Consider the following 27,922-nt stretch of genomic DNA (forward strand, 5'->3'; position numbering starts at 1 on the left):
TAGGACGGCTTCGGAGGTTCAGGTTTCGACACATTGCTGGGTCGTGGACCTCGACGCTCCGGCGGTCTGCTGCGGCTCGTAGAGCGGGAGCGCTGACCGGGCTTGGAAGCCGCGTGACGCTGGCGAGCTGAAGGCGGCGCCTTGGTGGGCTGGGCTGGTCCAGCTTTAGCTTGACGGCTAGCGGAGGAGCTGGAACGCTTGGGCAGGAAATGTCGCATTGCCTGCGAAGCCTTCTGTGCCTCAGTGAAGCGCTCCGTGAACCCAACCACGGCGGAACCAAACAATCCTGAAGGCGAAATGGGCGCGTCCAGGAAAGCGGTCTTGTCCGTGTCCTTCATCTCCGTTAAGTTAAGCCACAAATGGCGCTCCAACACCGTCAGGCTGGCCATGCATCTGCCGATCGCCTGAGCATTGGCCTTCGTGGCGCGCAGGGCCAAGTCAGTGGCGCCGCGCAGATCCTTCAGAGCCTCGTTATCAGGAACAGACTCGTCCAGGGAACGGAGGAGTTTGGCCTGGAAGACTTGAAGCACCGCCATGGAGTGTAGCGCTGACGCCGCCTGGCCGACGGAGGCGAATGCTCGACCGGCGAGGCTGGACGTAGTGCGGCAGGTCTTGGAAGAGTGCACAGCCTTTGACTGCCATCCTCTGGCGGAGGGCGGGCAAAGGTGTGCAGCGACAGCTTCCTCGAGGGGAGGAAGGGCTTGATATCCTTTTTTCTGAGCGCCATCGACTACCGAGAGCGCTGGAGAAAAAGAGGATTTGGCGCGAGAAGAGAATGGAGCCTTCCACGATTTTGTTAGCTCCTCGTGGACTTCTGGAAAGAAGGGAGCGGGTCTTTGAGCGGTCGGTTGACGGCGGTTCTCGAAATACCACTCATCCAGTCGGCTTCTCGTGGGCTCCTCGGGCTGAGACCAGTCAATGCCGAGGTCGTCCACGGCCTTGGTGAGCAAGCGCATAAGCTCAGTGTCAACTGAGGTTATGACGCCGCTAGCCGTCCGCGTCGAAGTGGCGTGCTCCGAGGCGGCGTCCGACCACCCGCTCCCGGATGCAGTAAGGGAAAGGCTGTCATCCTCTTCCTCCTCCGGTCCGCCGAACGAAACAGCAGCAGCCGCCATGCGAGGGGAGCTGTGCTGCTCGTCGACGAACAACACGGGCGATGGCGAGGCACGCGGGGACATGCCCGGCGTGTGCTCGTCAGAGCGCTCCGGTGGCCTCTGGTCGCGACGTTTTTTCTTCCGTGGCTCTAGAGGCTGGGAGCACGGGACGGGATCCGAGTCGAAGCTGGCGAGCCAAGCCCGAAGGGTCTGCAGCGCCAGCTCGTCGCACTCAGGGCAGCCGCCCTGGTTGAGTGCAGCCTGCGTGTGGTCTCGTCCGAGACATGACACGCAGATGATGTGCCGATCCTCGTCCGTGATGAAACCTCTGCACGAGGCGCAGGAACGAGACATTTGCAACAACGTCTCGGCTCTTTTTGAATGTTTGAAAAACAGAAGGTATGAAAGGATATGGTGCCGGATGGCGCAGCTGGAAGGCAGGCTGAAGGCGGAGAATCCGACGTCCTCAGGCTGCGTGTTCCGCTGGGTGCGTGTCGACGGCAGGCTTCGATCCGGAGCTCAACGATTGCAAGTCGCTGAAGAAGAATTAATCTGACTAACCTTGCGAGAGTGGGTCTTATATACCCTAGGCTATGCAAATTCTGTTGCCCCTTGTGGCGGGAATTTGGAAGGACCTGATTGGTCCGTCCCGCCCCACGGTCTCGCTATAGGTTGCTGCAGTTGCAGCGGCACAGCCAATCAGCACGCAGCTGCTTCCTGCTGAGAGTTGTGCAGCTGCACTGCGTATAAAAGGTATTTTTGGATAAAAATTTGCTTCAATATCTCGAGGAAAGGAATTCCCCCATAGCGTTTTAGCAAAACGCAATACGAGAGTACTCTCGTAAGGGAAACACTGTTTTTTATTAAAATCGGTGCTAATCAGTGCTCGCCACACATCTTAAACTCAAATTAACATTAACAACTCAAGTTTTACATTCAAATGTGCATGTTTATCTGGAAAAATAGATCAAAGTTTGATTTGACAGCCCTAGCTCACACTGTGTGTGTGTGTGTGTGTGTGTGTGTGTGTGTGTGTGTGTGTGTGTGTGTGTGTGTGTGTGTGTGTGTGTGTGTGTGTGTGTGTGTGTGTGTGTGTGTGTGTGTGTGTACCTGGCAGACATCAGAGCGGATACCAGTTTTCCAGAAACCCTGACTGCTGAGCTCCACTGTGACCTCCCTTCTCATCGTATTCTTCTGCCTGATCTTCTGCAGAGCTTCCTGTAAATCACAGTTTTTGGACACAGTATTCACACCATTAAGACAATGTACTTTTCCATGTAATAGTTCCTCCCTCTAAGATCAATGGTGAATAGTAGAGAGGGTCTCAATCTTTAAATATTTGGGAGTTAAAATCCATTCCAAACTAACTTTTAATGAATGTGCACTGAACAAAACTAAGAAAATGCACCAGCGGATGTATTTCCTTAAGAAATTATATCATTTTAATTTGGACACATTCTTATAATGTTTTATAAAAGTCTCCTCCAGAGTGTCTTGTCCTTTGGCCTTATCTGCGCGTTTGGCAACATGCATGTTAAGGACAAAAAGAGACTGCAGCGCATGATTAAGATGCCCGGTAAGATCATTGGACTTAACCAGGTGTCGGCAGCTCTTAAAATGTGTCTTAAAATGACCCTACTAATCCTCTTTATCATAAATTTATAAGAAGTAATAGGTCAACTTATAGAATTTTACAACAGAGAATTAGAACAGAAAGGTACAATAAATAATTTGTCCCTCCAGCGATCAGATTGTATAATGATCAAGTACATCGCAAACTACCACATTTTTAATGACATGATAATATTAGTTATTTTTAATGTCAGATGCTGGATTGTAACTGTTAATTTCTGCTATTGTCTTAAAACTGTTTATTAATTGTTATTGTTTTTCATATTTTTATATCTATGTGTATTAGGGCTGTAACGATTTGACCAAAAATAAAAACCTCGATTAATTGAACATTTTACCTCGATTACGATTAATGAACGATTATTTTTCTTTTTTTTTCTTTTAATTTTTTGCCCTCATAAGGTTTTTGAGTAAGTTCCTGATAAGGTTTGTACTGTAAATATGTTCTACTATTAAAGGTGGAATTTTTTTTTTCTAATGAAAAAGTGCATTTCTTTGTGATTTTAAAACACTTGAAGGAAACAGTTCTCTTTCAGCAGTTATTGTCTATGGGGCAGATTTCTGTTTGTTGTACATCAGATACAGATAAATTGACACAGTAGGCCTACATTACATTTATTTGAATGCATTAATGAGAGAGTGATTGTGAGTGTGAATTACTCATACTGTCTCTATTCATTATGAAGCTGTGGTTTGTACTTACTTCAAAGGTATTCAAATATATGCTATAACGGTTAAGTTTCTAAGCTACTTTAGTGACTTTAGTTTAGTCACAGGACAGCGTTGACACTGCGTTTCTGCGCTGCTCTCTGCGCGCGATCTTCACGTGATGTGCGAGCTACTGTATGAGTGTTCGTTTGTCACAATATATCAGGCATTAGTTCAACATAATACACATCTGATGGTCTAAACTCGCTTTAATGTTCAAAATGGCAGGGCTTAAAACACATACAAATGACAAAGCTTTGTGAGGCCGCAGGTGAAAGAGGTCTGCCTTCAGGGCGCGCGCGTTGTCAGAGACGCGACACGGCTCAGCTCAGCTCTCTGTGTCACAGAAAGAAGCTGAGCACTGAACGGATACGTATTGTTGTTTTTGAATAGTGCAGAAACTGGCAAGCCTTTAAACGCATGTACTTGACAAACTTTATGAGCACGAAAGTGAAAGCGATCTGGCTTTGCGGCTTGCGCGAGCCATCTGTGTGTGTGTGTGTCGGTGGCAGCGCGTATAGGCAATAAGAACGGCGATTAACTGACCTGTATATAAACTGTGTAAAACATGCAGTTACTATAGTGATTGTGGGCATCTATAAACACAGATAACTGCTCTTGCATCTCTCTGTGTGCCTGCAAACTGCACTTGATGTGACTGACGGGGCGGAGTCACGTGAAAACCGAAATAACCGACATGGGAAAAATACGAGGTTCTGAATGTCGGTTTCGGTTATTTTTCGATTAATCGTACAGCCCTAATGTGTATTGGTTAGATTGGGGTGTCTATGTTTTTAGAGAATATGTTGTGACAAGGGCGCGTAATGAATGACTACATGAATTTCCCCTTGTGGGATAATAAAGTTCACCTTGACCTTTCCCAAATTTCAAGAATAAAAACTCTTGCCACTCTTCAAACTGCTCATGTACTTATGCACAGCCTTGATGTGCTACCCTTCCATCATGGCCATATTTGTCATTTTAATGTGTCTGTCACATTAGCTATTTCTAACTACATAAACAACATATGCAGACACTTACCTCCCTTTGTGTTAACTTCTGTTTGTCAATTTGTTTAACCTTCGGGCTGTTGGCCAGCAGGTGCCGCAATTTCACATAACTCTTCCACAACTTTTGATACCTGTAATGAAAGCAGTATTTTATTCATTTCATTATATTATTATTAAAATCCTTATTCATGACACACAAAAAAGGGCCAATCCCATATATAGAATTCAAACTAACAAATATGCGGGTGTAAAACTTTTTCAAAAATAGCTGGGATATTGGCTTAAATATGAAGAAGTGGCGAGTGCTCTGTCACACTTACTGTGGGTCTCCAGCGTAGCTAAGCTGAGCAGGTCGGATACCAAAATGCACAATGATGGGGAAAGTGATGACACTGGAGTTGAATTGCTCACGGTCTAACTGGTCAATCCTCACAGAGCTGGGTTTCTGTGCGAGTACAGGCACACACATAAAAACACATTTAAAGGTGCAGTCGTGTTTCAATCTTTGAACTTGTAGACTGCAACAGTCAGGTTGCAAATTGAGCCAATAGAGCACTGCAGTAAACACCTTCTGCCATTAAAATTTCACCATCACCATTTTAATTCGATTACCATTTGCAATGCGTGGGGTTGTACTTCATTCCCTTACTGAAGTAGTAATTTTTGTATTACTTGTTTTACTTCGAAAGTTTGAAATGTTTTGATCCACCTCGTCGCTGGTTGGCATGGTTGATAGCTCATAATGCTTTAACAAAGGGTGCGTCTTAATCAGCTTCCTAGGTCATGAATCAGTATATCGTGTTCACGAATTCGGGCACTGGTAAGGACAGCAAGGACTCTGGCTCACTACACAGTGGGACCGCAGTGACTCTATTTCCAGCAACATGACAACGCCCTCACATTGTACAACATCTCTACTGGTATTTATGAAAAATATCTTTCTGACAGTTTTTTAATGTTGTTTTAAGTACAATATGAGAAATACTTTGCTTGTTACATGCAACATTTCAGCCATAAATTATAAATGTTAGCTAGATTACGTTCATTAACTGTCTAGCGATGTGCGTTTGTGCTGAAAAATAATTAAATAATGGCTTAAATAATTAAACTCTTGCGTCATTATGTGTAGAACTTCCGTTAAGGGAACATAGTGAGCATCGCACCCCATGGTTTTCATGGTGCATTGTGGGACTTTTTAGGGAGCAAACATTTCAGTGCACTGGTAGGATTTTGCAATTGAGACAGTCCTTAAAATGGCCGACTTCCTCATCAGTGCCCTGACTACTGAACTGCTGAGCTGATTGAGATGCACCCAAAGAAAAATACTTCCCAGACCAACTAAACTGAAAAAGTGGACAGGCATTAAAGCACATTTTGACACGCAGAATTACACAAAAGCAAATATTTTTAGCTACTGATGTCAGTGTAGAAAGACTATTCTCACAGGCGCATCTCACCCATTTCTTATTTTATTCCACAATATTTCATCACATTAAAAAAAGGTTAATTGACTTGCTCTGTGCCATTATCTCACAGAGGCATTTAAATATTCAGTCTGCTCCTGACCTGACATCATGCCATGTTTGTGTAAATGTGCTTTACCATGCCAGGGTTGGTGACAATCATGCCCTTGCACTCCTCAGCATATTTCTGCCACTCCAGTTCCTCCCACTGTAGCATATTTGCGATCTCCTCTTCGGGAACCAGAGCCGTGCTGCTGCGCAGCAGATACAGCAGCACCTGGTGCATTGACAGCACCTCCTTTCCTCCATCTGACACACATGAGCAGACAGGAAAACCAATGTAAAATGGATGAAAATTGTATAAAAATGATTTTAAAATACCTTGTGCGTGGACATACACATATTAAGCTGAACTGACTTTCCTCATCAGCATTCAAAAGGAGATAATACAATGAATATGCTGTTGGGTGAATTTAGTACATTGGCATCATGACTCACTGTAACGCTATATAAAGCAGAGAGTGTCAGCCAAAAACTGCATGCAGCTCGCTGATCAATCATCACATTCATTTTCAATCATATTCTTCTTCTGGCACAGAATGGCAATTGCACACCACCCTAAAAGGTTAATCTCCACCACAATGAATTTATTGTAAAACGTCTTAAATATAGTTTAATTTACAACTTTAACTTAACTTTCACCTAACACTTCACTTAAACTGGCCATTCATTAGATTATCTTCTTTTGTGTTCTGCGTAATAAAGAGTCATCCGGATTGTGGGCTCCTTTGGGCCACGTACACACTGCAGATAAATTTGGTTGTCAATTCATGTTTTAGAGCTTAATCCTGTCCTAATCACAGTTAAGTAATTTATGGGTGTGACCACCATCGCATTCTACAACCGAATTAACTGTCACAGGTAGTGACAACTGCAACAAAATTTCTATGCGATATGAGAAAATATGACCATATCACACCAGTCCTCAGGTCTTTACACTGGCTTCCAGTTACATTTAGGATCGATTTTAAAGTACTATTACTTGTATATAAATCACTCAATGACCTAGGACCTCAATACATTGCAGATATGCTGATTAAATACAAACCCAACAGATCACTCAGATCATCAGGATCAAGTCAATTAGAAATACCAAGGGTTCACTCAAAGCAAGGAGAGTCTGCTTTTAGCTATTATGCCAGCCGTAGCTGGAACCAGCTTCCTGAACAGATCAGATGTGAACAGTAGCCACTTTCAAATCCAGACTCAAAACACATCTGTTCAGCTGTGCATTTACTGAATGAGCTATGCCACTGTTCGTCCGACTGATTGCACCTTATCTTATGCAATTACTCAATGAGCTCTGTGCTTTGTCCGAACTGCTTGTACTTTAATTGTGTTTCAATTTAACCCTGTTTTATTTGTAGTTTTTAATTATACTTTTTATTTTTTATAATTTTTTCTTTATTTTTATTTCCTTTTAATTCCTATTACATATATTTTTATTTTATTCACTTATGACTATTTTAACTGCACCTATAAGCCTGTATCCTATTTTTCCTATTTTCTGGCGGGTAGGTTTTTCCCGCGCTGTCTGCGGATGTGACGTCACCACCGCTGCGAGAGCGAGCAGAAAATAAGAGCAGTTCTATTTTTTGGCCACAGGTGTCAGTCACGAGTTTAAATTTCAGAAAAACGCATATAGCCCCTTTAACACTCGATGGCACTGTACAAAATTCCCTGCCTCGCGCATGTGCGCGTCAACTTGTTCAGACTTGTCTGGTGCATTCGCAGAGAGTTTTCATCTCAGCAGCGTCCAGTAACAGTGTTATACGGAGTTTTCCTGGCTTGTTTATTCCTCAAAAGTCTGTTTTTCCTTGTGTGGTATTTCTGTGCGTTAATAACTCCGTAAGTAATAATAGTTATTGTCATTGTAGATGTGTTTCAGAGTGTGTCATCGCGTAATTCAGTTGATGTCACCTCAGAAGTATTTTTGTGTCAACATACAATAGCGTAATGCTCACCTATTTGAATAATCATTCAGTTATTTTGTTATCAACAATTTTTATTCGTTTATAGAAAATATTTGCTTGTAATGTATGTTGATGGAAATATGTATCAGGTCTGATCGGCATATTAACAATTGTTATACAGAGAGCACTGCAGTGCTAAAACTGCGCACACACTTTTGTAACCCGACCTCGCTTGTTAGCAGCAGCAGCAGCAGCAGCTCCGCTCCTTTTAATGCAGCTGCATTTAGCATCTATATATGGTACAATAAGCTCTGGTTTACAGTTACATTATACAAATGTAACTTATAAGTATAGTTATACAGTTCTTAACTGTGTATCTTCTGTCATGTCATTATCATGTATATTTACCATCCTTATTTGTTCTCTCAAGAAACCACATTTATGTACATATCCACGCAAACCTGTTTATGCCTTGCAATTGGATGACTGAATAAACGTTACTATCATCAAAGTTCACTCTGGATTAGCTGCAGTTCTTTCTAGCCGAATAATTAGGCCAGTTGAGTTCCAACCATCCCACTGCGCACAGAATATCCCACAGGCACCGTGTCGAATGTGGACGAGGTCGAACTGGAAGCCATGTTAATCTTTGACTAAATTGGCCACCGTAGGAGTTGAAACGAAATCGGAATTGAGAGGAACAGAAACTAAAATTCACTGGATGGTCATATACCTTTTCACCGCTAGATGGGGGAAAATATCACACAGTGTAGCTTTAAATAACACAAAAAATACTGCGCTATTGACTTTAGAGTTTTTGTTGGTTAATGGTAGTCTATTTCAGTTGCCTCAAAATAGCAATGCGCCAACAGTACGCCTGAACACACCGCATTTTCGGACCAGCACGCCCATAGGCAAACAGATGCGTGCGAGTGCATTTGCTATTTAAAGGTCCCGTTTTTCGTGTTTTTTTGAAGCTTTGATTGTGTTTACAGTGTGCAATATAACATGTGTTCATGTTTCATGTGTAAAAAAACAGTATTTTTCACACAATTTACTTATCTGTATACCACTGTTTTCACTGTCCTCAAAACGGCCTGAGAATTTCCTCGTTCTATGAAGTCCCTCCTTCAGAAATACGTAACGAGTTCTGATTGTGCCAGCGATTCCCGTGTTGTGATTCGACAGCAGCTTAGCTCACGTTGCCCGGAAAGGTCACGCCTCTTACCATAACGGGGAGATGAACGCGCTCAAACTACAGCCCCTGAAGGCCAAACAAAGGTGATTTGACTCCGGGATGAAAATAACAGCGTCTGAACGACATGGCGACAAACGCAACCGAACCGAACCGAACGCAACACTTCCTCTTCTCCACGAGGGAGCAACAAGACCACGCCCCCTTTTTTGCGTATTCTTGTGGGCGGCGGTTAGTCGACAAACTGCTCTACTGACGTAATTAAAGCAGGATGTACATGGATGTAGTCCAAACCGGCCGTTCGCTGTAGGCTTTGAAAGGGAACTTCTGTCAAATAAAATATCTCGCTTGGCATTGAACTTTGAGCTTTATAATTTTACAGGTATTATTTATGCTCTAACAGCAACATTACACACTAACTAAAGTTTGAAAAATGGGATCACGAAGAACAGGACCTTTAAACAACGTGGCGCTGGACGTGAAAATGATAACTGTGTTGGGCGGAAACTAGCAAACTAGCTAAATATTTGCATTGTGCTGGGTGTATGATAGGGCCCTTTACCGCTGTTGACAGTGATACGGTTATAACTGCCAAACATAATGATTCTCTGGTAGCTGTAATAGTACTTGGTCAAAAACAGTAGATTCCAAATACACAAGACACCAGTGCGTTGTATAGTTGCTTGCTTCCTTGTATTTACTAGTTTTTATTACATCCAACTTCACCCAATTGACAGTTTTGACACTGTATAATAAATAAAATTGAAGCTGCTTTAATAGTGTTTTCCTTAATGTGCTGACATTACCTATTGAAACAAAGTCAGATGGGGCATAATCAAAGGACTAGTCCCATTTTTTTTTATAATGCAATGCAATTTAATGATGATTGAATGTTCCTCAAAAGCCTGTTTTATTATATTTGATACTTACAATTTAAAAAGATTTTTCTAAAACTGATTTATGGATAATCAAATAAATATATTCTTATGTTTACTTTATAAAAATCAGTAAACATTTCACAGGCTTTTTTGTTATCAATCAGACAACAGAAGGTATGTAGTAGATTGTTTTGTAGTTTAGATCATGTTGATCCTTTAGAGGCCTTAGGAATTGGTGTATCAAATATGATACAGTACACTTTGTAGGGTTATAATAAAATGTATAATATTTTTACACAAAAACTTTTATCTGATATAAAAAGAAAGATTAATTTTACAGTGGATAGCAGCTTTAACTTGCTTGTGTCATTAGTAAACCCACTCCATTCATATGTTCACCCAAATAAAGTATTAGCCAGTAATTAGAAAAAAATGAAATCAATCAAAATGTCTTTTAACTGGTTAGCAAAATTACATTTTGTTCTTTAAGATTTTTTAAATCAGCCATCTAGCAATCATTTGGCATCTGCATATGAGGAAATGTTCACTTTCACCTGCAGTGTATTTGTCTGCTATCACAGCTGTATGGCTGACAAAATCACAAAACAACATCAATCAAATGTAGAAACTCACCCGGAAGGAACCGAACAAACCGTGGCATGAAATGAAACCTCTGACAACCTAAGGGGCCAGTTTCTTCAGGACCTGTATGACAGCAAAACTATATTACTATGGATATATGCTTATAGCAAAACTCCGTTGTATCACAAAATGAGTTGATGAACCCACAAAACGCACCCCTAGCTTATAGTGTTTGTTAGCTGCGTGTGCATGTGCACGTTACCTGTGAGGTTCCAATCGTACAACTCCAAGATGTCTTTAAAGAGGTACGAGGAAAACAGCTCCAGGCCTTTAACGCAGTAGTTCTGGTCAAACACAACAGATTACAATAGCAGAGCATTTGGGTCACTTCACCGGTGCTAGAAACAACCAAGATGTCTAAACTAGCTCACAAAATAATATTAATTGCAAAGGAAAATGCAATTGCCAATTCATTTTCATGAATAATTGTTAACAGTTAAAAGTGTCAAGATATGTTTGTCTCATTATGAGAATGTTAATTGAATATGCAAATTATAACAAATTATAACCATTTGAACTGGAGAAGATGTGGACAGTGTCAAATGTGATAATGTGGAGTGCCACAGACCTCAGGTGACATCTCTTCTATAAAGTGGATGGTGTAATCGATGTTAAAGCGAATAACCCGACACAAAGGGATCTAAAACGGGGAGGAAAACACGTGTCTGCATGTTAAAACTCATCAGTACTCACCCCCATTGATACTGATTTTACTCCATAAGCACTTGAGTAAATTAACTTAAATACAACTGATGATCTACAGTATCAGTAACATCCTTTTTGCACATCCTTCGATCAAAATCCACAATAATGCACTCACAAGGGAAGTATATTAGGTGAGACATTCACAAAAGTTTAAAATCAGATATCTACAGAACATATGTCAGATAAAGAATTGTTCAAGGCATGCAAGAACCAAAAAGAAGCGCAAAAATTCTGCTAAACATTTTCTTTTGAGCTCCACAGATGAAAACAAGTCATACAAGTTTGAAATAGCATATAGATGAGTGAATGATTAACTAGAACATCAAAAGTTATTTTAGCTGTTGGACTACAGTTATAAGCAGGAAAAACTTAAACCTTGTGTATATGATGTTTAAGTAAACACAGACAAGGTTAGATTCTTTTTTTAACTGATACATTAACCACATAAGTAGATAATGTGGTTATCTAGTTATATAGTTTAAACGCAACCACGCAGCAGTCGTATGCTTACATTAGTAAGTGGTGTGTGAGAAAAGCAGGAAAAGCCCTCAAACAGGTACTCATGATCGTCATACTCAATAACCGTGGGTCTATCTGTCTGAAAGAGAGAGCAAGAGTTAAATTGAATGGTAGAAACAATATGAAACAAAAAAAATAATAATTTGATGAATTTGTTTGTTTAAGACAGCACAGAAACCTACCAGGAAGTTGGTAGGTGGGGACACAGTTATTCTGTAGTGGAACAGCTTGCCAGCATTGTTATTCATCGGCCGACACTCTTTCACTGGCTGTAAGAACGAGAGAGCGAGAGCGAGTGAGGGAGAGCGAGAGCGAGAGAGAGAGAGAGAGAGAAAAATCACCAATCCAATCAGCTTGATATTTGATATCCCAGACTGATGACTGACATTCATGACATTTAAAATGCTTGGTTTAAACTTTTCAGATACAACAAAATGCAACATATTATTCTCAGAATAAAACTGAATACCAAGAACTGCACAATCACCATTATGTCTAGAATTAACATAAAAACGCAAACAAATTGTATACAACATGAAAATCAACATAAGGCAACAATGTCTTACATCAGAGGAAAAAAAAAGAAGAGCTAAAATTCTGTAAAATATCCTACAAATAAATCGACATCAGTGAAATCTGACTCTTGCTCTGTGCTGCGATTCTGTAGCTAAGTTTATAATTGTCGCTTCTGTTTATGAACTGAACTAAATGGTTTTTATTTCTATAAAAAAGCAAAAGGACAGGACAGTGGGGGCGGTGTCCAATAATGTAATCGGTGTACGGCCGGTAACACTGACTACCGCAGCAAGCTTAGTTGTCAGGAACAGTTTCATGAATGTGACCTCCAAATTCCTCTTTACTCTATTGTCTGGCTTTCATCCATGCCTGCAGTTCCTGTGGGTCTCTTCTTCTTGAGCTATGTTGAACCTAAAGGGTTAGTTCACCCAAAAATGAAAATTCTGTCATTAATTACTCACCCTCATGCCGTTCAAAACCCGTAAGATCTTTGTTAATCTTATTTTTTCATCAATATTTTTTAAGATATTTTTGATGAAGAAATTGTTGAATAAAGAAATTATTTTTGTTTGTTTTTTGCACAACAAAAAGTATACTCGTAGCTACATAAAATTAAGGTTGAACCACTGGAGTCACATGGACAATTTTTTAACAATGTCTTTACTACCTTTCTGGGCCTTGAACGTGTTCATTAAATAGCTATCTATGGAGGGGTCAGAGGATTTCATCAAAAATATCTTAATTTGTGTTCCATGATGAACAAAGGTCTCACGGGTTTGGAACGACATGAGGGTGAGCAATTAATGACAGAATTTTTATTTTTGGGTGAACTAACCCTTTAAAGCAATATCGGTATACATCAGCATTACTTTCAAAATGTTCCAAGAATGCTCTCTTTAAGTAGTCATAATTAAAAGCCTTCTGACCCCATGGCAACAAAGGCTTGCCAATTAGAGAAGCTTTGAACGCTGAGTGCGGGTACGGATTGAAAGATACTGATGTGTGCACATTAATCGGGAGAATGAAATGACAGACTCTTGTAAAACACAACCAATCAGTTATTTGGGTTACACTTTAATAGTCCACTTTAGACATTCTACTAACTATAAGTAACTTTGCAACTACATGTCAACTAACTCTTATAGTACTGTTAGCTTAGGTTAAGTAGAATAAGTTCACATGTACTTGCAAAGTTACTTATGGTCAGTAATGTCTGTTAGGGGACCATCAAAATAAAGTGTTAGCAGATATTAAGCAGACAGTCTACTAATACAGTTAGTAGAACATCTAAAGTGAACTATCAAAATAAAGGTTTATTCATTATTTGAATAGTCATTATTTGTGTTATTCATTTATGGCAGAAAAAGTTTACAGATGACAAGGACATGGTTAGATATTCTTAATTTTTTTTGATTGAATGGAACGGTGAGGGAAAGCACCTTCCTTTTGCCTGCTGTGAGAAATGCAACATGGTGCTAATATACAACACTCACAAGTCTGGCACTTAAGATCTACATTGTGTTTTGTCCAATTAAATGCGGTTCATCTTTGAAAAATGCATACTGAGGTTCCCAGATTTACTTCCATTACTTCACATTCTGTGTCCTGTGTGAATGGACACCCAATGCAACACTAGTTGGCTCAGATATCAGATTCAGAGTCCAACCAAAGTAACACGTGAGAATATTTAGTACCAAGTGCTCGCAATCATAGATCCATCAGAGTCCTGCAATCATTTAGCCCATTATGTAAAAATCTAGCTCATTATTAAGGGTTCCCATCTGTATAATTTCAGAATATAACATCTTTATCGAACTCCTCAGCATAAGCTTCTAAAGCTTCTGTCCTGTACCCCTATTGTCTGTGCTTTCTCTCCAGCTATCTCATTAATTCTAAACTTCAGAAACTTTTACATTTCATATGTTTGCATAAGAGAGATGAGGTGATTGCATGAAGGCATATATACCTGTTCACCAGGGTAAATACTGTGTCGAATTCCAGTTCGTCTGGCTTTGGCACTGCACTTGCATAATGGTCCATCATTCATCTGAGATTTAAGCATATGATCAAGAAAATAAGAATAAATGTAACTTACCGTAACCATAACAATACATACATTAAACTTACAGTTGTACTTTCAATTCAATTCACATTTTTAGTATAGCGCTTTTCACAATACATATCATTTCAAAGGAGCTTTACAGAAAATGCATGCGTCTACATAAAAATTTTGAGTGATCTGTTATCAGAGGTGACTGTGTCCAAGTTATGTATTTTAGAAATGTACATATCCAAATCACGCAGTTAGCTAACAATGTATTAATTTAAGGCAGAAACAATGAGCTAATTGAAGTAAATAATACATGTTAACAAATGATTAGGATATATAGAAAGTTAAGCATTGGTGCATGTTGACATAGAGATGTTGACACAAATGTCATGAATTTATAATTAGGGATTATATTTACTCTCCAGATTTGAAATCGGTACTGAGCGAACATCACTGGCTGTGGCATAGATGTGTACTAATGCTTAAAGAGAAGCTTGCAGAGCAAGTCAGTTAAAAGTGTCAGAGGCTCAACCAAACCTGCTATGGCACGTGAGAACAAACCTCTTGCAGAAGCTCAAATGTGCTTTGTAACACACGAGAATGAGCCTCATTGGTTCTCGCACGTCGAACATGCTTGAGCTTCCGTTTACCTGATGTGTGCACTGATGAATGTTTATGTGTGAAAAGACTAAATTAATTTCTCTTCAGAATATTTGGACTAAACCGCTCAATTCATATGGATTAGTTTTATGATCTCTTTATGAACTTTTTGAAGCATCAAAGTGGTAGTTTGAGTAGCTGTCAATTTTTTTAATCAAAAAGATTTAATCAAGATTTAATCAAAAATATCTTCATTAATGTTCAGAAGATGAACGGAAGTCTTACAGGTTTGGAACGACATGCGAGTGAGACAGTGAGTTAATGATGACAGGATTTTTTGGAGGTGAACTAACAAATTAATACAAATATAATATTAATAGGATTTGTTTATGCATTTGAAAAGTTAAATTAGTATTTCTGGATTCGTTTTCTGGCCTCTAGTGTCTAGAATTGACTGGTTTCAGTGATATTAATTTTGGTGCATCACTAGTTTAAAGGGGTCATAAGCTGCATTTTTTTAAATACTTATAATGTTCTTTGAGGTCAACTTATAATGTTAGCAAGATTACATTAAAACTAATTTAGAATTAAATTGTTATTTTCTATCCCGTTTTTGACCCTGTCTTTGAAACACTCCGTTTTGATGCCACATTCAAGACTTGAAAGTAAACACTCACTGCTATGATTGGGTAACAGTAATATTTGTATATTAAAATTATTTTCAACGTTCTCACCATAACACGTGAAATTGTTTTGAAAACTTCCGATGCTGAAAAGGACAACCACCAGAGCCTGATCATGAATCGGAAGACAAAGAACCTACACTTCAAATACTAAGAATACTCCAGTCTGTGACAGTGCAGTAATTAATCATCTTTTTAAAAAATGTATTCCTTATGTATTTGTGAGGTAGTTATTATATTAATGTTAAAACAAAGACAATACAGAAAGGTGTTTAATTTGTTACATAGTTGACACATTTGCGAACTGTGATACATTTATGCATATTTCATATCTTACAGTCTTGGTTGTGGCAAATAAAGTTTAAGTACTGTTACTACAGTTATAGTTGACAGGATGTACAGTGCCATGTATGAATGAAAATGTATGAATGCATATTTGTCATTTTAACAGAACTTAGGGCTGGTAGTGCTTGCGATTTTGGTCATTCAACGTTTCTGTAAAAAAAACGAACAATAATACTATACTGATGGGACAATACTACTACTAATAACAATATAAAGCATGCTAAGATCTGCGTTAATGAATATTAATCAAGTTGTCTGCGTTCGCTAGAACTGATTTGCTGAAATCAAAACAGGGATGCTGCGACAGTAAAGGCTGAGTAATTCCAAATGAACAGTTTTGACAAGAAAACACAACAAAGAATATCATTCACAAGTAGCACACCAATTCTACGTAGTATGTAAGACTCTCTCGCTCTCTCTTTGCGTGTGTGGTGACTCGTGTGAGAGAAACACAGAGCGATCTCAGCTAAGCAGTCAAATTAAGCAAACAAACAGTGTCTCACTAATGTGATCTGGAACTTTCTCTATCGGTAAATCAAATATCTATCGTTTTGTTGCCCGAGTAATCCTGTGTTTGTGTCTCTCTCGTATTTACTACTACATGACATGCGCAAATCGGTGGGCTGGGCTAAAGAGGCAATGATGTAGAAGTAGGTGTTGATCATCTTCAGCAGAGGCGGTCTTTCATTGCAAGGAAGTTTTGAGTTCTGAAACGTATATATTTTATATATATTTTTATAGTACAATGACCTCTTATTAGGGGTGTAACAATACATTGTTATATTTTTATATCGTGATATAAAAATGTGACTATATGTATCTAACATATGTTGCGATACAGAGTTGTTTTATCCAAGGCTCAGCTTCCTGTATTTATGAGGTATAATTCACCCAAAAATGTAAATTCTGTCATCTCGTCATGTACTCACTCTCATGCCGTTTTGTTTAACTTCCAAACACAAATGAAGATATTTTTTATGAAACCTGAGAAAATTTCTGTTAAAAATAACTTATCAAGTGGTCAAATCCTTGGATAAAACAACTCTATATCATCGCGAATCATATCGTTTGCATCATAGTCTTCACTACCTTCCAGCCTGCGCAGTAGTGACCTCGGGAAGAGCAGGAAGTAGAGCCGTGATATCAAAAGCCCGCCCACACTCTCGCAGATGCAGAACAATTCATTATGTTGGTGTGAAATAAACAGTTATGAAAATGTAGAAATTAAAGCTTAAGCTCCAATCTCCTCCCGAAAAAAGTCAATCTCCTCCCGCTCAATCTCAGCTGTCAATCATGACGTCACACCCCACGTTTTTATAGCATCAAATAACCAACTAAAACCAAACTAATTTAAAAAACAAACACTTGAAATTAAATCATTGTGATAAAAACTGCCTAAAATGACAGAAGCCATCTTTGGGAAAAACGTTTTTGAAGTGTAATTTGATAGTTTAGTTTGTCTCGCGTCCATTAGAATACATGGAGGGGCGGGGGTCATGAGCTATAATGGGACCAACCACCTGGGGACGATCGAGACGGTTTGGCTTCAGTTTTTAACACAAGTGCGGCAGGCTTGGTTTACATCAACGATACATATCGTCACATTTTTTTATCGCGATATCTCGTTACACCCCTAGTCAAAAGATCAGGGAAATTTTATTTTTCCAATTTATGACCCCTTTAAAATGCATTTGAGCAAAACATAAAATAAAAGCAAAATTTCGCAGCACAAAGAGGCTACAGTGAAGGTGAAGCATACCTGTCCGGGGTCATTGTACCACAGCTCCTCATGGAGGCGGTCAGGGTGAGCTTTCTTCCTCTTGATCTCAGCGATGACATCAAACACATCCGAGTCAGAGCTACTGGAGCAGCTGCTACCACCTCCATCAGACTCACACTCTGATTCGCTGGAGCTCTCTTCTGCACAATTATAAAATATTTTTATATACATTTATACTTTTAAAACAAACTGACAATCATCTTTTACAGCATGTCATTTTTGATTGTATAAAATCTCTTCTTGTCTTAAACATCTGCTTAAACATTGATGACATTCTTTAAGGTCTTAAAGGGATAGTTCACCCAAAAATGAAAATTAGCCCATAATTTACTCACCCTCAAGTCATCCTAGGTGTATATGACATTCTTCTTTCAGACGAATAAAATCGGAGTTATATTACAAAAATCCAGGCTAATCCAAGCATTAGAATTGGATTAATAGTTGCACTGTTTTTGAAGTCCATAAAAAGTGCATCTGCCCATCAAAAAACGTGCTCCACGCGGCTCTGGGGTGTTAATAAAGGCCTTCTGAAGCAAATTGATGCGTTTGTGTAAGAAAAATATCCATATTTAAAACTTTATAAAGTAAACTTTCGTCTGACCGCCTTCCCTGTTCAATGTATGGAAAAATTGTTGAAAGTTCCCCTGCCGATCGAAAGACTAACGTGACTAGGTAGGCTTGTCATGACGTCACGTACGCATCTGGAGTTTCACTTTCAACTTTCAACACTATATTTTTCGAACACAAATCGCTTCAGAAGGCCTTTATTAACACCCCGGAGCCGCGTGGAGCACGTTATTTGACGGACAGATGCACTTTTTACAGACTTCAAAAACAGAGCAACTTTTAATCCAAATCTAATGCTTGGATTAGCCTGGATTTTTGTAATACAACTCTGATTGTGTTCGTCTGAAAGAAGAATGTCATATACACCTAGGATGACTTGAGGGTGAGTAAAATATGGGCTAATTTTCATTTTTGGGTGAACTATCCCTTTAAGGTGTCATGATTTTAATAGGGGTATATGTGTTGCACATCATTTGTTCCGTTATTTTCTAATTGTAGGAGAAAACTGGTTCATTTTAAAGCTAGGCTAGGCCCCATCTCTTAGTACAGTGGTTCGCAAACTTTTTAGATTGGAGTACCCCCTGAGGCATTTACCATCCTTCTGCATACCCCCTCTCTTCCACTTAGACTGCAGTCACACCTTTTCCATTAAGGGACAGTATTTGTCCCCTAAATTGACTTACCAGTGCATTTTTTATCTTTAAAAAATATTTTACAACATTAATAATGTTTATAAAAAATAAAATAAAAAGTTAAATAGAGAAATATTCTATGATAAAAACGTGAAAAGTGATTCTTTTAAATACTAAAACCACTAATAGGTGGCGGTAAGTCACTGTCTTAATGCGCGAGTTGAGCCATCATTCATTCAGTAACGAATCATTGTTCACAACGATTAGTTCAAAGATGCAGATTCGTTCACAAAACACAGCTGTGTTTTGTAGTTCTGCTGTGGCTTTTGTTGGAACTATTATTTTGTTGCAAAATAGAGAAAATACTGACAATACTGTGTTTAAAATGAACCATTTTGTTTGTTGAACTGTTGTATACTCATGTGGATATTTGGACTTTTGCATTCATGCACATACAGTGAGGAAAATAGTTAAAAAAATCATACATTGTGATTTCTGGATTTTTTTTTTTTAGATCATGTCTCTCACAGTGGACATGCACCTACGATGACAATTTCAGACCCCTCCATGATTTCTAAGTGGGAGAACTTGCAAAATAACAGGGTGTTCAAATACGTATTTTCCTCACTGTATAATAGTATCAACATTAAAAACAAGAACTCACAAAGGGTGTGTTTCGTATCAAAGAGAATTTGAGTCTTAAATCGATCTCTATGCACCTTCTATGCCAGGCTATTTGTTCTTCATGCTAGTAAGTGCTAAATCTACAGGTACATTGTCGAGAATGGCAGTAATGTATCGCAAAAGGCAGCAGACTCTGCACGCAACCTATATGCACGCTGCTTGTGTGGAAATGGATGCAGTCCGTTTTGATGTGGTATTTTGATGTGGTATTTAGATTGGATGTCATGTATTTACGGCATTGTGCCTGTTAGAAATACATGTTCGGTTTTAATGTTATTTTAAGGCAGGGAAGAATTAAATGAACAGCAAAACTCAGCATTCTGTTCATGTACCCTCTCTGTATCCTCACGTACCCCAGTTTGGGAACCACAGTCTTATAGAGGTCTGCTACCCGACCCAAGCCCAACGGGTCCCGAAAAACTTGCGGGTTTTGGGTCTGGTTGGGGCTAATGTTTAATGAACAGCCTCGGGTTCGGTTTTGTAACTAAGAAAAAATAAATCGGCTATATATAGTTTTATATCTCAATTTTTATTTTATCATTATAATAGGCTATATCATTGATATCACAAAACTGTTTTGCGCATGTGCTACCACTCTCGCGCCATTTCGGTCACAACACAGCAGACGACAGAAAGCAAATATTAACCATGAGTACGATAACACAAAAAATACTGAGGGAAAACTTATCACAGTTCGAAATGATGCAGGAAAAGCTGCACTCTGGAAGAATTATTATCAACTCACGATGCCATTCTCTTCCTTCATAACTTATAGGCTACTGAGAAGGATATATTTGTGTAAATAGTTTAGCAACACTGCAAGAACTTTTTGAAGTTTAAAGTTTGAGTTCTAGAGAAATTTGTGACTGTTACAACTGTTCGACCACAGCAAAGTTAATTACGTATGGACGTAATTGGTAAGTCCATGCCTTTTCTCTTACTGCTGTGCTGATGGGGCCCCTGTGCCTGTGTTTGCTTGCAATGGTAAACAAATACATTTACAATCTTTAAATACAACATATTGCAAAAATGGTATTTGCAGTGAGAAATGGACCTTGGGTTTGGGCTTAACATGTAAATGTAATGGTCGGGTGGGGTTAAACGATCTTGGGTATGGACCAAGTTCAGGTTTCAGTTTAAAGCCCGTGTTAGTATAACAGCGTGGGATGTTTTATTCCACTCGACTGTGCTTGTGGCTTTCAAATGACTCTTATTACATTTCCAATTCAAGAGAAAATAAATGTGTAGCTTTTTTAGCTTTATTTTACATACAGATTGAAATAAAAATGGAATAACCAATATTATGAATTATAAAGTTATAAGTTTTGTTTAAAAAGGGACTCATGTAGACTTGAACCATATTATGTTGGTAAATATTTTAGAGTATGTGCATATTTAAAATCTTGGGATACGGTACCCTGATCCTGGTCCAGTTTGGTCTTGGGTGGTTCCCATTTAGGCCTGGTGGATTTGGCCCGCTCCTGCCTCCGGCCAAGCTCTTCCTCAAAGCGTTCGTACAGATCCCTCAACTTACTGGTTCCCACAACTGTAGAGTCACCCTACAGATGAGTAATAACACATGGAAAATAAGTAACAACTCCTGAAGTCAAAGTATCTGATTTACACAATATTTGGTACAAATCTCTTCTGGATCATATATATACTGCACATTTTAAAGGCGTAGAGTGTAATTATTGTTCAGAGTCTCTACAAGAAAATCATTGTTATTTTGACTTCTTAAAGTTTGTAACAGGATAAATCTCTCAAAACATGAAACTATTTGAGCAGCCCGACATGTCAACTTCTGTTAAGTTTGTCAGCTGTTTGTGTTCACTACGGTGATTACCACTTGGTCCATTGGGTCATTGGAGTAGTAGTTCTCAGCATGTGTGCAGCGGTTCCAGGCAGGTTTGAGTAACTCATCCTCTCCTTTCTCCTCCTCGTGGCGGTCAGTGGACGTCTCCTCTGCCTCTCTATTCCTGCTCAAGTTCCCAGGTCTCTCTCGACTGCTAGAGCCTCCATCAGTTCTCCTATCCTTATCCTCCTCCACACGCCTGCGCTTTCTCTCTCGACTGCCTGAGCGACTGTGAATGTGTTTCCGGTGTCTGTCTGAGGGGGGCGAACCTGGCTCGTCTCTATGCCGATATCGTTCTCTGGTGGATGAACGCAATATTAGTGTTGTAAAAATAATAAATATATACATGTAAAAAAAAAAAAAAATTCCAATAGTTTTTGATATGGTACCCAAATTGGTACCAAGAATCGAGAAATTTAACTCATATTGGTACAGACTACTGAAATGTTGGTATCATGACAAGTTACAAGAGTGACGTATAATATATTCATAATTTTTTTTATCAGGACAGATATACATCGATCAGGCATAACATTATGACCTAATATAGTGTTGGTCCCACTTTTGCTGCCAAAACAGCCCTGACCTGTTGAGGCATGGACTCCACTAGACCCCTGAAGGTGTGCTGTGGTATCTCTGGCACCAAGATGTTGGCACTTTCGGCGGTGGAAAGGGGTCAACATGGGCACCCTGATTGATCAGCGGATATTGCAGCCCCATATGAAACAAACTGCGATGCACTGTGTATTCTGACAGCTTTCTATTAGAACCAGCATTAACTTCGAGCAATCTGAGCTACAGTAGCTCGTCTATTTGATCGGACCACACGGGCCAGCCTTTGCTCCCCACGTGCATCAATGAGCCTTGGCCGCCCATGATCCTGTCTCCGGTTCACCACTGTTCCTTCCTTGGACCACTTTTGATAGATACTGACCACTGTAGACCAGGAACAGCCCACAAGAGCTGAAGTTTTGGAGACGCACTGAACCAGTCGTCTAGCCATCACAATTTGGCCCTAATCAAACTCTCTCAAATCCTTACACTTGCCCATTTTTCCTGCTTCTAACACATTCACTTGCTGCCTAATAAATCCCACCCACTACTAACAGGTGCCATGATGAGGAGATAATCAGTGTTGTTCACTTGGTAATAATGTTATGCCTGATCATGTATGTGTTGTGTTTGATGTTAAAGCTTTCTTTTAATGACTCATAACTGGTGTTAAACTTAAAAACACACTCTTGGGTGGCTCGACTGTCCCAAAGCATCACATTTTGGCTGTGTTCACACTGCAGGGCTTAATGCTCAATTCCGATTTTTTGAAAAAATGCGATTTTTTTGCAAGGCCGTTCACATTTCCAATTAAATGCGACCTTTTGTGATCTCCTGTGTGAACGTGAAATGACCCAGAAGTGACCCGCATGCGCAGAAGAGTACTCAACGGTCAACGACGTCACTTGTTGTTTACGGAAGTAGCCAAATATGGGTGTCAGCATTGGAGTTCGTTTAGCTTTATTAAAGTTATTTTCGCAACGGAGCCAGCACCATTACAACCTTCTCATGTTAAGAAGAAAATTAAAAAAGAGGAGGAGAGCAAGGTTTTTGGCCATGGCGTTTTGTGGAGCAGTGGTAGCAACGTCGGTACAGAGAAACGTGTGTGTGCGGAGTCGCAGCCAGGAGTGGTGGGATACTGATGTGAGTGGCTTTACTGATACCGAATTCGCCAGTAACTTCAGAATGACCAGATCCACCTTCAATTATGTTTGCGAGCGCCTTCAACTAACTTTGTCACGGGAAGAGACACGTCTGCGGCGGCCCATAACAGTGCAGAAACGCGTTGGAGTTGGAGTGTATTGGCTAGCAACAGGTGCGTACTTCTTTTATTGGCGGTTAGCAACTATTTATTGTGCATTACCGCCACCACTGGACTGGAGTAAGGAACGGGAGTTACAATGATGACGTTTGTTGCGTATCAACGACGTGCGGGTCGGATACATGTGACCTGGCAGTTCAGACTGAAGACGCATTTCAAAAGATCGGATATGTATCGGATTTGGACCACATACCCAAGTGGCCTGGGTCGCATTTGAAAAGATCGGATCTGTGTCGTTCAGACTGTCATGAAAAGATCAGATACAGGTCGCATAAGGGCAAAAAAATCGGAATTGGGTCGTTTCAGCCTGCAGTGTGAACGCAGCCTTTGTGTCACTTACTGTTGTGAGCAATTTGCAAAATGAAAGGCAAAAGGCTAAATATTAGTAGTGAGCAGTGAAGTGAATTACCTGCTGCGATGTCTAGATGGCACACGCCCTCTATCGTAGTCCGCTTTACAACGCGGACTGTCTGACCGCCTGCGCTCTGAACTGCCCCCTCTATCCCGCTTTTCTCCTCCAAACTCACGGTTATGTCGGCTTCCATAACCTCCGTAGCTCCTGTGCCGGTGGTCGTCATGGTGACGAAGTCTCTCAGGCGAGCGGGAACATGTCTCCGTCTTGTATTGCAGAGTGTTTGGGCGGGAGCGTTCGGATTTGAAGGAACCTCCGGGCTGCACATATGCTGGGTTGAAACTGGGTGGAGGGGGGAGCTGTGGCTGTGGAGGGTAGCTCATGGGATATGATGGCGAGTAGGGCATGGAGGGTGGCACTGATGGGGGCACAGGTGGCAACGGTGGGGGTGGGACATTGGGCATCATGTAGGGGTAAGAGCTCTGAACCGGAATGGGAGCCGAGCCGTCTGAGCTGTGAGGAGCAGGTGGAGGAAAAGGGGGAGGCTCTGGGAAGACCGGTGGGCGTAAGGGACATTGGGGCAGAATGTTAGAACCCTGTGATGGTGGAGGGAAGTGGAAAGGCATGAAGTCAGGATAAGGTGGCATGTAGCCACTGCCGCCCTGAGGGTTATAGACAGGACCGGGAGCAGCCGGAGGGTCGTAGTGATACCGTGGCGGAGTGGGCCGGTACATTGGGCCTGGAGCGGCTGGTCTTCCCCTCGGGCATCCGCGGCCAGCGTGGAAAGACATCTGTAAAGAAAACATGGGCATAAGAAATATATAGATATAGAAGATTTTTGTACAAGGATGGGTTACACTTTATTGCAATGGTCCAATTAAGACTATAAGTAACTTTACAACTACATGTCATTGGAGTAGATTTATTAGTAGACAGTTAGGTTAGGGTTAGGGTTAGGTGTTAGGCTTCGGGTTAATAGAATAAGTTGACATGTAGTTGCAATGTGTTACTTATAGTCTGTAGAATGTCTATTAGGGAACCATGAAAATAAATTGTTGGCAGATATTAAGCATACAGTCTACTAATAATCTAACGAGAGTTAGATTATATGTAGTTACAAAGTTACTTAGTAGAATGTTTAAAGTGGAACATTAAAAAATGTGTTATCCAAGGATGTACTTGAACTAATCAGTCAGAACTGGAGGAAACCACATCTGAATTTTAAAATGTATTATTATACTATTATCATCATTTACTTGACTTCAATAAATTCTTGGTCATTTTATTAGTATGGTGTATTACATTACTTAACCTATAATTTATTTTGCAGCGTTATCGAAGTTGGTACCAAGAATTGTCAAGTTTCATGAAAAATGTAAATATCGAAACAATTTGCAGCAAAAATAACTACTGTGATATAGCCTTATCATGAGATAAAATTACTTATAGTGTGATATTTTAGTAATCTTGACCTTCCCATACATTACATGCTTTCGGGTTTCTACTACTTTAATGGATGTTGTGAATAATACCATTGCTTTAAAGGGATAGTTCATCAAAAAATTAAAATTCTGTCATCATTTACTCACCCTCATTCCTTTCAAAACCTTATGACTTTGTTTTTCTTTTGTGGAATATAAAACATAAAGTGGAAGTCAATGGTAATCAACATTTCAACAGGGTTTGATTACCAACATTCTTCATAATAGAATAATGTCATATCTGTTAGGAACGACGTGAGGGTGAGTAAATAACAGAATTTTCATTTGAATGTGAACTTTCCGTTAATAAAATAAGCTGCTAACGAGTAGAGTGAAAAGACATTTCTTTCGACATAGTGGCATTTTCTAATTATGAGGCCAAAAGAAAACGACGTTTCTAGCGTCTTGGATGCAGCAATTTACAAGGGCCCAGTTTTTTTGTTCGTTTTTGTGGTTGAGACAGTAACATTTTTGACAGGGCAAAGGAAAATTAAGTTAAGCCCGCTTCGTGATACAGGTCTTTTGTCGAGTCTCGAAACAATGTATTATCCCTCTCAAATGCATCTTTTCTAAGGCATTTTCACCTGGTGTTTTAACACTGAAAAATATATCTAACGTTACACTACAGCAGTTTCAGCATCTCCTATGATTCTATAACAGAACAGCACTTTAATAATGAAGCCGAAAAACTTCCTGAAGAATAAAACTCACCTTTAGACGTCTTTAGCTAAAGCTTAGGAACTAAATCAGTAGTGCTGTTTATAATGTTTTATGTTGACAGAGGTAAAAATGCTCAGGCTGAGATGCTATCCTTCGCTCGTTGGTAACGCGGTGTGTGCTGCTGCAACCAATCAGATTTAGGCTGTATGACAAGTGACCAATGAGAACGCGAGAAATGACTCCTCGCGGAAATAGTCTTATTCTTGTTCTTTTGGTGCATCACTGCCACCAACTGAACTGGAGTGTGCAGAGTCGATGCAGAAAGGCAACTCTTCATTTACAAGGGGAAAGAAACAATCTTTCCCTATAAGTACATTGAAGGATAGCTTTTTGTTCAACCATGCTCCCAAACATTACACATCCATAATGCCACCTTGGAATGATATGGTTATATCTGCATTCTGAGCAGTTTTGAAATATTGAGCTTCAAAGTTTTTCTATTCCATTCGACTTTGTAGATAGAACCATTTTGTTTTCTAAATAAAAAGTCCCAAAATGTTCACAACATTGTGTAGAATAAGAATATTTTTTGGGGGGGGAGTCAGATAGAACCTTATAACACATATTTTAAGGAAGTATTTTTGTTTTCTCTTTCTAGAGAAACACACCACTTCTGTCTTTGCTATTCATAATCATGAACCTGATGTATTTCTAGCTGACCTTTCTCTTAATGTATGTAATGGTCTGCTCTCTCTTCCACAGTGTTACGTCCTCAGCATATATTAATCATCCAATCATTAGCCATTGGTAAATCATTAAGTTAAATAATAGAGGATGGCATACACTCCCTCACGGTGATCCATTTTCATATCTTTTGGAGCACTGAAACTTTTACATATGACAGAAAAAAGTAAACAAAAATAAGAAAACTGAATCATTTGCACTGCTATATAACTATTATTATACCAATACTTCTTTTATAACAAATTAAAATGTAGATGCGCTTCATGTGTATAGTTTAACGTTTTGTATTAAATATTTTGTGTAAATGTAAAAATTACAGTACATTACCGTTTCAGAAGATCAGTCTCTAATCAGGTTCCTCTGCAACACTAGCCAGTCTAGCCATGATCACAAGTGGATGTTTGGATGCTTGAGCAAACACCAGGGTAAACAATTCATAATTGGATTTTATTCAAGTTTGTATTGATTGTAATGTTTCAAAAGAACCAGACCATGTGTGTAGAACTATAGAAGCATTTCATTTCAGAGTGATAAACTTAATTGAAAAACTAACATGAATTTCAGTATTGTATGTGATGTGTTTCTTTTGATTTAATGACAGCAGCCCTAATTATTACCCCAGCTAACAAAATATGTTCTAAGAATGTTCTAAGACACTGTTATTTCGGAATATTCTCTGAACGTTCAAAAAGTCTAGTTAAAAAAAATAAAAAAAAAACATTTTTATTGGTTATGGAAATGTTAAGAGATGTCCATTTTTTCATTTTGAAAACATTATGAGAACAATACTTTTAAATGTTCACTAAACATTCAGCAATTAATACAATTTTTAAAAATGTTAGACAAACATCCAACCAAGTTCCATGAACAATCTATTATAATGTTTTTGTGCTAACATTTTGAGAACATTATTAAAGACCTTACTTTCTATTAATGTTACTGGAAGAATGTTTGTTCATAACTTTAAGAGAATATTGCCAGAACATTAGCCAAAGTTCTGAAAACATTCCATTAGCTATGACATTTCTTGTCTTATCTTTATTTTAAAGTTTAAAAATCCTAAAACTTTCCAGGTTTAAATGGAAAAAAACAAAAGTTCATTGTCCCATAACAGTACAATATCTATTTTCAAGATAATTGAAAACTGTGCACAGCCATGCCATATGTGTAAAGGATTACATTTATTCATTTCTTCAAGTGTACCCTCTGCAGCTAACAAAACATTCTAAGAACACATTCACAGCGTCCATGTTTTAAGAAAGTTGAATGTTTTAAGAATGT

At 39.4% G+C, this 27,922-nt stretch overlaps 1 protein-coding gene across 1 annotated transcript in view; it reads right to left on the reverse strand.

Moving 5' to 3' along the window:
* Window positions 1-26,079, reverse strand: part of drosha (drosha ribonuclease III) — a 53,141-nt gene extending 27,062 nt beyond the window's left edge. The window contains exons 1-15 of the mRNA XM_079801757.1: window positions 25,949-26,079; window positions 23,814-24,547; window positions 21,523-21,829; window positions 21,094-21,235; window positions 17,773-17,933; window positions 14,302-14,382; window positions 12,002-12,088; window positions 11,812-11,898; window positions 11,164-11,235; window positions 10,798-10,879; window positions 10,587-10,658; window positions 6,047-6,216; window positions 4,765-4,889; window positions 4,476-4,575; window positions 2,205-2,312 (exon numbers count right to left, since the gene is read on the reverse strand). Of these exons, the coding sequence (XP_079657883.1) occupies window positions 2,205-2,312; window positions 4,476-4,575; window positions 4,765-4,889; window positions 6,047-6,216; window positions 10,587-10,658; window positions 10,798-10,879; window positions 11,164-11,235; window positions 11,812-11,898; window positions 12,002-12,088; window positions 14,302-14,382; window positions 17,773-17,933; window positions 21,094-21,235; window positions 21,523-21,829; window positions 23,814-24,547 (2,328 nt within the window). The 5' untranslated portion in view covers window positions 25,949-26,079. The remainder of the gene's footprint in view (window positions 1-2,204; window positions 2,313-4,475; window positions 4,576-4,764; window positions 4,890-6,046; window positions 6,217-10,586; window positions 10,659-10,797; window positions 10,880-11,163; window positions 11,236-11,811; window positions 11,899-12,001; window positions 12,089-14,301; window positions 14,383-17,772; window positions 17,934-21,093; window positions 21,236-21,522; window positions 21,830-23,813; window positions 24,548-25,948) is intronic.
* Between the last annotated feature and the right edge of the window lie 1,843 nt (window positions 26,080-27,922).

This window comes from Gobio gobio (assembly GCF_949357685.1).
Source record: "Gobio gobio genome assembly, chromosome: 20".
NCBI classification, from domain to species: Eukaryota; Metazoa; Chordata; class Actinopteri; order Cypriniformes; family Gobionidae; genus Gobio; species Gobio gobio.